We start from the raw sequence: 12,771 nt of genomic DNA, 5'->3' as shown, positions 1-12,771 counted from the left end.
TCAGAATCGAATGAGAGGAAGCTGAATTGGTCCTTTGTCTTGTTCATAGATTAAGCAACATAAAAAGAAGTAGATGGATCAAGCCAAATGGTCTTATATTTCAGTAAGTTAGTAGTTACTGTCCTATTAGGTTATAAAAATCAAAGGTCCAGAAGTGATTATTCTAATATTATATCCCAAATTATTACAAATACCTATTAGGCTAGATACCAGTGGATAAAGCTAAACATTGATATCTTTTCTCTGCTTTGGCTAAAGTTAGATGATCAGTAGTCACAAGATACAAATGATGTGTTTGGGGAAGTTTGCCGGATTCGTGAGAAAGCCAAGCAATGATTTATTCCACAGGATTCCTGCTGTGCTACAAATCAACCTGTCCATTTGAGAAGTCTCATTTTCAGCTAGCTGATGTGATTCAGAGTTTTCAGTGTGACATAAGAGGCCAGCCAGAGGAGAACTATTAATTAACCTCACAGAATCATCAGTAGGATCCTGCATAATTACACGAGCTTATACATTTTAAAGACAGTGAGTACACGGAGTTCAATAGCAGGTCATCTTCTATCCTAGTCTAGATAAGAATGTAAGTCTGCCCAGTTATTCGACATGGATACTCAGGAACAGAAAGGAACCATGATTTCTTTTAAAATATCCCTGTTCTTTGAATAGTACCACACTTACGTTTGAAGTTGATCTCTCAAGTTTACCTGGTCCTGATTTTGGCATTAACCCTAGGGGTATCATGTGTACTCATTTTAAGTTGTGTATTTCCTGTTTTTGTGCTTGGAGCTTAAGTTGAGAGAAGAGAATTATTCTGCAGTCAGTATAGACACTGAAATCCTATATTTCCAGTTTCTGGGTGCCTTTTGGACAGCTATTGAAAAATTAGAAAGGTAGCAACCTGGCCCTATGGTCAATATGTACAGCTAACTACACAAATCCCATGTAAACTACATGAAGAGCACTGTAGGGAGAATTTTATGTCACTCTTTATGGACATTAGACCCCAATTCAACATTAAAATGGTACATAAATTGTTCTAAAAATCTTTTTGTTAAACAGGTGATTTACTGTTCTTTCAATGGAACAGTGGTGTTCTTGATTTTGCCGTCAGAAGCAATTAACATGCCATACTTTAATTTTATTAGCTGAATGCATGACCTGCAATGGGGAAAGTTATCGAGGTCCCATGGATCATACAGAATCAGGCAAGATTTGTCAGCGCTGGGATCATCAGACACCACACCGGCACAAATTCTTGCCAGAAAGGTAAAATACTACCAAATCATGCTTCCAATGATTCTTTTTACAAACTGGTATTTGCTCCATGACAAACTGCCTTAGAAATTCTCTTTATATCATGTTTTCTGGATAGTCCTGGGGCAAAGGGACTAATGATGAAGTATATGAGAATGCTGGCTACACCTTTGAGTGGTCTCTGCTGAGTAGACGGAGTCCCTGAAAACATAATGGTCCTGAACACAGGAGCATCAGTGGGGTGCAGAAGGGGAGCACTAACAGAAGCTTCCTCTTTCTCTTCCATGGCAGGACAAAGACAGAGGCTCATTAAGTAATGACCACAGTCCAAGCTATGGGAGGAGGCATTATTGCTAAATACAAGCCAATGTCCTTCTAAAGGCACATCTTCAGTGACTTAGGTAAAGTGGGGTCACACGTGTGACACCATGACATAGGTCATGCCCATAGAAAGGGAATGAAAGGTGGAGCAAACAGTTCTTTGGCTGCTTTATCCTGGCGTGTTTTGGAATTGCCAATCTGGAGAAGTCATGCAACCAAGTCTACTTTTCTCCTCAGGAATAGGTTTTGAGCTTAAATGGTTTAAAAAATATATATGTCTACTTTGGTTCATTCATTTCATATGAAATATTTGATTTGAAAAAATCCCCTTATTTTTATTATAAAGAATAAAAATATAAACAATTATAGCAGAAGCTCTATCCCCACCATTCTGAAAGGTGCTTTTCTTTATCTTTTTTTTTGTTTGCTATTATCTTAAATTAAATTAAAACTGTGTGTTTGGGGTTTTTTTAAAGTATATCTCTTGTCTTTTAAGTGAGTGCAGAAGAAATATGGTAGCAATTAAAATCAAGTCACCAATTCAGGACTCTGTTAATTTAAAGGGAGGTGGGTATAGAGAAAGTGGTGTGATGGAGTTTCTCTCTTGCCATGGTGGAGGAGAGGGCATGACCTAGGAGGGCTCTATTTTCAAAATTGAGCTATCATTAGTAACAGAACTATTGAAACCTAACTTTCAGTTTGAACTTTAAGCCTGCCCCCAGAAAAGGACCCCTTTTCTTAATGAGCATTCTACCTGAGGTCCTGTTTATGTAATCTGTCCTTAATTGGGCTTTGTGAGAAGAGGACTCAGTTTGGGACTTCAACTGGGGGACAGGTACCAAATGGGCCTAACTTACTAACAAAGGGGATGTATTCTGTACTTACTAGATATGTAAGCTAACAGATGCAATAGTTGATAATTAGTTCTTGTAAGGCGCAACAGAAAACCTTCTTCCCCCATCTAGTAGTAGGCAAGCTAGGTCAAACGTTATTTTGTGAGCTGAGGAGTGGGTGGTGTTTCCAGGCAGATTTACGTGACACTTTTCTTGGTGTGGTTTGCAGATATCCCGACAAGGGCTTTGATGATAATTATTGCCGCAATCCTGATGGCAAGCCCAGGCCATGGTGCTATACTCTTGACCCTGACACCCCCTGGGAGTACTGTGCAATTAAAATGTGCGGTAAGTTAAGGTCAAATTTATTGCTTCCTTTTCCTCTCACAGACTGGATCTAAGCAGGCGATTATTAGTGAGACAGGTTAACAGCTATTTTACTTGATGCTTTAATGTGTGTAGGTTTTAATATTTTAAGAATGTGTTATATAATTCTACCCAAATCTTTGGAATTTTCAGAGGGTCATTGTTTGGAAAGAGATAAATATGCAAGTGAACACAAACACAGAAAACATTTATACTTATGGCGAAGGCCTAAACATTCTCATGTTATTAAAAAAAAAAAAAATCCACTGAGGGAGAAAAGGATCAGGGATTATGTGCAGTATCCTAATGTCATTAAGGCCATAAAAGCTGGCACCTTAGATTTTACCTTCCAGTCTGGTATCCTTTCCATACCGTTCCTCCCCAGACATAACACAAGCTGTCAAGCGACTGTGAACCTCTTTTGGTGAACAACAGAGTTGCAATGAAGACTAATAAGTCTACTGGAAGAATCTCACAGACATCCTTAATCTCTAGGGGCTGATCCCCACCTCTCTGGCTGCCTTGTCCACAGCCTGTGTTCTGTACCAACCCATCTTTGAGCTGTGCTACGGTTGTTTTCTATGTACTGGTCTTTACTCAACACTCCTGCATTTCTGATAAAAGTTTCTTTCCTCACTTGCTTTGTGGTATCTCTTTAAATCTGTATACTTGGTCCTCTCCTCCCCACTTACACATTTTTACTCTTTGAAATAATAGTGGATAATTAGATTTGGCCATGCTTTTATTTCTATCAGTACAGGTCTTCTTTTTTCAGCTGGATCCTAAAATGTTTTAAGACCAGTAGACTCACGTGAATTTAGTAAGGTATTATAAATTGTAATTATAAATTGGCTTGATAATATAAAGGTATGCATATATAGAGGGACAAATAATCTACATAAGATCAGGTACCAGCAGCCTAAATAATAAGTGGACAGTTCTGAGGATAGGGATAGGTATTTGCATAATTTCCTAGTACAGCCTGATGGAGATATTCCTTTGAACAAACTTAATTCAATATTATCCACACCGTGATACTGCCAAGGTAAATCTCTCTCCACTTAGACCTGCTAATAAAAGGAAATGTTCTGGACAACTCAAATAAAGCCCATAGAAAGAGGATGAATCTGGCATATGTGAAATAACTGCAGAATCTGGTAGGCTCTCGATGTGAACACAATGTTCCAAGGAAATTGAATCATCTGTTTGGTCCCTTAAAATAAAAGATGACTCTTGTGACAGTGTTTCTCTGTATAGATTTGGTTAGTTCCATTCATTGACTTAAAATCTTGTTAATCTTTCCATCCTTTTAGACTACTTAGGTACTATAAACCAACATTTTCCCCTTCCATCGTGTGTGTGTGTGTGTGTGTGTGTGTGTGTGTGTGTGTGTGTGTTTTAGGTACTCTTATAAATTGTCTCTGGAATAAGATCCGTATAAATACACACACACACACACACACACACACGCATGTTCACATGCATATTCATCTGCACATTCACTGTTTCTCTCCTATTCATTTACCAACCAGTGTTTGGTTACTTTAAAAGACGTTGTGAGAGAAAAGAAATAAAGTAAATGTGATACTTCCTCACTACTAGATAGATTTCTTTTTCTTTTCTGTCCAAAGAAGAGTTGGCTAATTATGCAACTAACATGCAGTGATTCAGATGGCTTTGTTAAACAGAGGATGATGTTTATAGGATGTTAATTCTAAGAAAAGGGTGGTAGAATTTGTAAGCCAAACCTATATAGCTGAGAACAAAATAATCTTTTAAGCATTGGGAATATTTTAGAAATATTTCATTACAGGAAAGCTTTTAGTTTGTAAAATCATATATGGAGACTACATTTTTATTCAAATGAACTGAAGTTGACATTCTGCAATTCTGGAAAGCATATGGGATAATGTTTTATGAATATGCTTCCAAATATTTTGGCTTACATTTACAGTACTGCCTGTGATGCAGCATCAAGACATTTGGTGATGGTTTTAACTGTGTAACAGTTTTCTATCGCTGTATAACAAATTACCAAAAACTTAGTGGCTTAAAACAATACCTATTATGTCATCATTTCTGTGGGTCAGAAGTCCAGGCATGACTCAGGTGGCTTCTCTGCTTAGGACCTCACAGGGCCATGACCCAGGTGCCTGCCAGACCTACTGTATCATTTAAGACTCAGCATCCCATTCCAAGTTCACTGGTTGTTGGCAGAATTCAGTTTCTTGTGGCTGCAGTGCTGAGGTCCTCAGCTCCTAAAGATTGCCTGATGCTTCCTACTACATGACTCTCTCAATAGGGAAGTTTACTTCTTCAAGGCCAACCGCATAGCTTTCTGCTAGTTTGAGCCTCTGACTTCTACATCTTCTTTTAAAGAGCTCACCTGATTAGGTCAGGACCACCCACAGTAAACTCCCTTTAATTAACTTAAAGTCAACTTATTAGGGACTTCACTTACACCTGCAAAGTCTCTTCACTTCTGCTGTATGACATGGTACAGAAGTCTCAAAACTGATATCCATGAAGCCCACAGCAACACAAAGACTCTCCTCTAGGACAGCCTAGAGGTTCAAATTCTAGCTCCTTTACTTCCATATGAATTCTTGCCCCAAATCTTCTGCTTGAAGTGAATGTGTTCCTAAGGAATTAGTCAAGTTCAAAATCCTTCCTTCCGATTCACAATTTCCCTTTCCTACTTTACTGAACAAAGGCAAACTGCCCGGCCTTCCTGAATTTTAATGTGGTGCGTTGTCCTGGGGTATAAAAACTTTGGTGACACTAAATCAAGAGACCTTTGAAAATACTATATATTCATGCTGCTTATCACTTATGTATTAATAATAGTTACATAACTCTATCCAGAATATATACATATATGCGCATGTGTGTATATATGTGTGTGTGTGGTGTATATGTCTATTTATCTCTTAGAATTCTGTGGTCACAAGAAATTTAAATAATTAATTTTGAAATATAAAAATATTTCAGAAAAGTATGATGGGGTGAAGAATAAAAGTCTCTCCAACATAAAATACATTAAATTCAAATGACATTCCATAGGTAAAGTGGAATGGAAAAAAAAATGATTCAAGGAGTAAAAGAGCTTGATAATGTACACTTATCCAGGAACAGGTAGGTATCAAATCACTCCAGTATTTAGAGTCCATTCATCCATTCAAAAGTGTGATATAAAAATTTTGGTTTCAAGATGTCAGTAGTTAACATATGCTAGAAATCACATCTTTTGCAGCTATTTAAACTTGCCCTAAAAAATGTAGATGTCAACTTAAACACATGTGAGAGAACATAATTACTTTCTCAAAATTCTTTTAGTAACAGGAACAAAAAATAAAAGCAAAACCAAAAACACCACCACCAGCTGACGACCACTGAACCAGAAGAATTACTGTACATTCCCAGTAATTGGCATGGAGAGGGCTGAGAAAGGAGGCAGATGGGTCTGAGAAGAGCTAATTTGAACAGGCTGCATTAATTCAGTCACATGAATTAATGCAGCAAGCAGGGAGAATAACAAGGCGAGGAAGGATGGGAACAATATTGAAGAGGTTGGGTGTCCAATACATAATGACAAATTGGATGTAGCGGGAAATGAGATAGGGAAAGAGGAAAGTCTTAAATATTTTTTAAGTTATTGGATAGATGATGCATATTTGAGAGACATGTAACTTTGAGGAGAAAGGTAAGAAAGTTTAGTTCTTCTTGTGTCGAGGTGTAGGTGTTCGATGTCTGTGCTCAGAGCACATCTAAGTTCAGTCTTTTCTGAAGCTCATGCAAAATCCTAGGTAAATAGTGACAGCCAAAACCTTTGCAGAGCCCAATTCCAGGGGGCATACAGAAAACACAAAAAAGACTGGCAGTCCCCTTTCCACAGGATTTATTCAATACATATTTACTGTCTAGTTCTTATACCTGAAACACTTTCCTAGATTCTGGGGATATAGAAGTGAACAAAACACTCCAAGGCTTATGACAAAATTGAAATTTTAGATCGTTGGCTCTGACTAGTAAAGTAAAAGCTGACATTGCCTTGACATGGGCATATTCACACCTTTCAGAGCCAAGGCATTGAATACTGCACTCTGTTCCTTTTATTTATTAAATAGCTGAATGAACCACAGATTTGCTCCTGTCACTTTGCTTCCAACTTTTAATCCTACATGCAGTGAGCACATCTCTGAAAGTGAATTTGGGCCGCAGTGTTCCGTTATTGGCTTTCTCAGTTATCCTCCACGCCATATTCCTCAGAAGGTGATCTCTACCCAAATGGCAACGACTCACAAAGATTCTGGCTATGTACCTTTTAAAAAATGTATTACAATTTTATTTGACAATTATACCTCAAGAAAGCTGAAAAGCGGTTTCAAAATTTTATGAACAGGTTGCCTCCTCCTGAATGCGTCCGGAACAGTATAATGTGCATATATCCAGTTCTCTTCTAAGAATTACTGAATCAAAAGCACAGGGGTAGAAAAGAGGGAATTGGATGTGTTAAAGTTGCCATAAGGTTTTAGCATACTTAAGCTCTGGAACCACCCCTGATGTGGAATCAAGTAAGCTGGTCATCTGAAGAAGGGCAAGTTTCAAGTCCAGATGCTGCATTAAGAAGCTTTCCTTTTCTGAGTCAGTAGGGTTTCTATCTCAGTCAGTCAGTGCAGGGACTCCCTAGAGGCACAGAGGGAAAAGGCAGATACCCAAGGGCAGATCCCGTCATCTGGAAATTAATTATCCTCACCCAGAGAGACCAGGTTCCTACTGTTCTGCAACATCACATCGCTGTACAAGTCCCTCTGAGCAGGGTCCAGGCATTCCCATTTCTCCTGAGAGAATTCTGTGCCCCATCCCCGACTGTCAACCTATTTCTGGCTCCTATTCTGTGTTCTTCCTCCTCTACTGGGCTTCTTCCTCAGGCAACAGGAGCATGTAGAAGGCAACCGATCATTTCAGGGGTCAGTATCACTCTGATTCAGAGTCTCAGGTCAAGTCCTTCACTTCCATGTTGAAGTAGGCTCACTGAGTCCTGTAGAGAGAGTCATTTCACCAAGTTATCCTGAGAAAGTCTGAGTTGAGTGAACAGAACTGGAAGGAACTGAACTGTAACATCCTGGCCTGAAGGAGCTAGTGGGTAGGGGTGTCTTTATGGATCTTTTCCCTTAAAAATTCCATGACCATCTCTCACATGTGCTTCACAAAGTGACCTTTGTTCTGCACCATCCACATCTAAGTCTATCTGGCTATATAACTTTTCACAGATTTCCAGGTATATGGAATTTTAAGACACTGCAAATATATAACAAGATTGGAAGTCCTGTATAGTACCTGAATGAAGTACTGATTTTCCTCTATAATCACTTTATATTCTGAATAATAGTTTGTTCCATAGATTAGTTCACTGCTTTTCAGAGAGAAATAATAATATTTATTATTATTATAAATAAATTATATTTTTGTGAAGTGAAAATAGTTTTCTGGCAATTGAAAAGCTGTCTTTTGTTTGATGTGTCATAGAAATTCTTACTGATTATTTAAATTAGTTGTTCACAAACTTCTTGGACTGAAGATATCTCTACACTCTACCATTATTGAGAATCCCAAATCGTGTATGTGGACTATATGAATCAATATTTACTATATTGGGAGTTAAAATATAAATTAAAAAATATTAATTCATTACAAATAGTCATCTAATTGGATGCTAATAAATACAACATATTTAAAATGAAAAATAACTATATTTTTCAGAAAAATGGGGTGTGGTCCCATTAGAATATACATTAACTGGCATATGCCTGTTGGCTGCTCCCGTTGTTTTCCATCTCTCACCACCAGCGACTCACCCAGTTGGAGATTTCCATCATCTATCAGCTGTTTCTGATATTCTTCTTTCATCTTGTAGCATGGTCTAATCTGCTTTTCACCTCTCTTTTGTAGGACTGGTACCACCATTACATTTAACATCCAAAAACCTAGAATAATCCTAGACATTCTCTTTCCTTTACTCCTCACATTCGGTCCATCGCTAAGACCTGACAATTTTATTTTGTATGTACCTCTCAAATCTGCCCATTTCACTCCCTTGCTGTCTCCTTCATCCAAGAGAGTGTTACTTTTGCCTTGAATATTTAAGTGGCCTTCTGAAAGGAGTTGAATCCATATTTGCTAGTTTTCCCCTTCAATCCCTTCTTCACAGTGCAAACAGAATGATATAAAAATCTGCGTGTACCATTTCCCATCCGTAGCACACCACACCACACACACATACACACGCACACACCCCAGGCAAAAATCCTTCAATGATTTCCTTCAACCTCGAATAAAAGACAAAGCAAGACCATCTTTTACTTCCCTACCCATACCTCCGGCCTCCTATACTACCACCTTTCCCCCATGCTGTCTATTCCAGCCAGAATAGCTTACTTCCCGTACTTCATATTTTCCACATTCTCATTTACAGTTCCTTTACCCCTGCCATCTCCTCTGCCTTGAAAATTTTTTCCTCCCTTCCTCACCCAGTTGACAGCTACTCATTATTCAAATTTCAACTCTGTTACTATCTCCTCAGTTATCATTTCTTCATTTGACTTCCCTGACTTGGTCAAATTCCTTATTATATATTTATACCACCATAAACCTCTCCTTCTAAGTACTTCTCAGAGTTGGCCTTTACATTTATTTTTGAAATTATTTGATTAATAGCTCTATCAAAATTTGTAAGTTCCCACAGAGCAAAGATCATGTCTCTTTTTGTGTCAGCAACATTGCCTTGGACATGACAGGGTGTTATTCCTACACAGTGGTAGTTTTTCATTTGTGGGTGTGTGTGTGTCTCCTGGAATTTTTTTTTTTTTTTATGGTTCTAGATTTTCATATGACAACTTAGCTTTTCTCAGACACTACCACCCAGGAAGATTTCTTCCTATCATTTCAACTCATCCTGAGATTTCATGCTTCCCTGAGATATTTTGTTCATTTGTTGCTTTTTCTTTACCAAAAAATAGACAAGTTTCATTATGTTTTACCTTATTTTTCTCCTCCTCTTTCTTCTCTTTTCTTTTTAAGTTCTAGACACATAAATGTCCAGAACCATTTATTAATTTTTTAACAGTTAACTGTGGTGTAGTTTATATAACTTGCACATATTTAATGGGTTTAATATTTGCTGGGTTTGAACATACTCATATACTCATATACCCATGACACCATCTCCACAATCAAGGTAATAAGCATATCTATCACTTCCAAAAGTTTCCTCCTGCCTGCCTCCACGTTTTTTATGTATGTGTAAGAACACTTAACTTGAGATCTACTCTTGACATTTTTTTAGTATATGATGTAGTATTGTTAACTATAGGTACTACGCTGTATAGATCTCTAGTTCTCTAGAATTTGCTCATCTAACAAGTGAAACTTTATACCTGTAAAACAACTCTCCATTTCAGAAATGTGACCTAGGCAGATCTTTGATAGCTTTCTATTCAAACTATTGTTATAGACTGAACCGTGCAACCCTCCCCATGATTCATAATTTAAGCCTTAAATCCCCAATGTGACTATATTTGGAGACAGGGCTTTTAGGAGGTAATTAAGGTTAAATGAGGTCATAAATGTGCATGCTAATTTGCTGGGATGAGTAGCTTTATAAGTAGAGTAAGAGAGAGATCTCTCTCTCTCTCTCTCTTCCATATGAGGACATGGCAAGAAGGTGACCATCTGCTAGCCAGGAAGACAGTTCTCACTAAAAACCAAATTGGCTGGCACCTTGATCTTGGCCTTCCCAGCCTCCAGAATTGTGTGAAATACATTTTTGCTGTTTAAGCCATCAAATCTATGGTATTTTGTTATGGTGGTCCAAGCAGACTAATACAGGCATGTTGCCATTGGTAATAAATAAAAGAATTCTTCCTTTCAGTAACCAATGGACACTGGTGTCATTTTAAGAGAATATGTAACCTTGTGTGCTTATATGTTGGGAAAATAATTATTTTCTTTCTTAAAGAAAGCCTTTATTTCTCTGTATTCTTTCATCCAATGCTAGAACAGAGATTAATAGACATAAAATCTCATTGTATTCTGAGTCAGGAAAAAACAATACCAACAATACCCTTTCTCAAGGGAAAGATCTTATACTTGGAGGTCTTTTTCAAGTCATCTTCTAAGGAATAAGAGTATAGAACTGAAGACCTTTCATGAAAGTCTTGTCTCTTGAGCATTTTATACCAGAAAAGGCTTGGATAAAGTCCAAGGAAAAGTTTCAGATAGGAATTCTAGGTTCACATGGAAAGCAAACGTGCAAGCAATTTGAGGTTTGTACTTTGGAGGTCTTTATACTACTTTCCCATGTCAATTTTAAAACAAGAAGCTCTTTAAATTTTCATTGAGCCTGATCTTGCCATTTGTGGCCCAAAGAGTACAAGTCCGTTGATGGAAGAATAGCTTTACATACTGTTCTTAATCTCCAGGGACCATGATAAAGTAAACCCTATGTTTCAGTCTCTTCAGTAGCTGAAATGGGAGTAGATTGGGTTGGGCTGAAGTGTTCCAAGGAATAATCAGTTATTTGTCCAATGGCCTATGGAACAACTTGCTCCTAGCTATAGGCAAAAGAACAGCAACAGTTTACCACCACTGGGAAATTTAGATTTTTTGGGGGGTGGGGAAGAGGAATGTAAATGTAAGGATTTACTTATTGTTCATATAAAGGCTATGGAGCTCTGGACGTGGCTCTCTGTAATATAAATGTGCACTCAGATTCTCCGGTTGCCTTTCACAGACCTCCATCAGCACCGTGTGGTGTCTTAGCAAAAATTTGGCTAGCCTTTCATAGAGAAAATGGATCAGATTTATAATTAGACATCTTGTTCTAGTGGTTTTTCTGTTGGGTGGCAAGATGTTCATCTCAAGGATTACATAACAGTTAATGTTTATTCTCTCAAAAAATCTATTCAAACCTCAAAGTTCCTGACCAGATAGGATAGCCAATGTCATAACACATCCATACCAGCAAAGTAAATGAATGTTCCAAAAGGCACCCACAGTATTTGATTATGTTGTAAAAGGACAGTGAAAAATGTCAGTAGCACATGTTCTTTGTAAAGCACTTCCAAATAGAAAATTTTGTGTCAGTCATCAAAGAAAAATATTTATTCACTCATAGGCCACTAAGGATGATATAACTATATTTACATTTGCTCTAAAGGGTAGCCACTACTGACAGCCTTGAACAAATGTTTTATTTGTGAGGAACTCTCTTATTTGTGAGTTTCTAATATTTTCAGTGTGCTTGGTAGACATACTTGCAAAAATGTTTGTGTATAACTTGATCAACATCAGATGATATTTAGGGATGTTTCTGTGCCTCTTTAACTTTGTTTGGCCACTGGACACTTCAGAATCTTCCCTTATTCAGATCCCATGTTAAAGTTTTAAGTCCAAAGGGATAGTTTTCCCCAAATTTAATAGCTTTTCCCAAATTGATTGGCATGAAACATTTGTTTTTGTACCAACTTTTGCTATTTATATAGTAGGACAGATAAAGGAGACTATTTTATTGCAGTTGAAGAAAAATTCATCTTGTTTGAGTAAGAACTATGTACATAGGCAACAAAAATGAAACATTTGCAACACAGGTAAATGGTCTACGAAAAATCATTCACATGGTCCTCCTTAGATAATATGTGTCCAAATAATATGCATGAAGTTTCATTTTATTCTATAATTGCCACCAGAAATCATGTAGTTTTTGTTTATGAGGTCACTTGTAGGAGCTGAGTGTCAAATGGGATAAATACAGATACACTAACTTCAGAGGGCACTTTTTAGTTAATGAAAAATATTATCTCAATACTGCCAGTTCATAGTTAAAATCATAAGGAATATTTCCACTGAATTAAAACATAAGAATAAATAAAGCCATCAAGTTGTTTGAGGTTATATATTTCAAAGATATGGATGCTTATTAAAGTAAAAGTTAAAA

General features: G+C 37.4%; 1 protein-coding gene across 3 annotated transcripts in view; it reads left to right on the top strand.

Annotated features, from left to right (window-relative positions):
• HGF (hepatocyte growth factor) overlaps nt 1-12,771 on the top strand; it is a 78,675-nt gene that overhangs the window by 23,166 nt on the left and 42,738 nt on the right. For all 3 annotated transcript variants that reach the window (XM_028119427.2, XM_028119433.2, XM_028119422.2), the window contains exons 7-8: nt 1,149-1,269; nt 2,641-2,759. In XM_028119427.2, coding sequence (XP_027975228.1) covers nt 1,149-1,269; nt 2,641-2,759 — 240 coding nt within the window. The remainder of the gene's footprint in view (nt 1-1,148; nt 1,270-2,640; nt 2,760-12,771) is intronic.

This window comes from Eumetopias jubatus, unplaced genomic scaffold (assembly GCF_037043125.1).
Source record: "Eumetopias jubatus isolate StellerSeaLion01/CBP00866 unplaced genomic scaffold, mEumJub1_p1.0 scaffold_14, whole genome shotgun sequence".
NCBI classification, from domain to species: Eukaryota; Metazoa; Chordata; class Mammalia; order Carnivora; family Otariidae; genus Eumetopias; species Eumetopias jubatus.
This window is presented reverse-complemented; position numbering and strand designations above follow the sequence as displayed.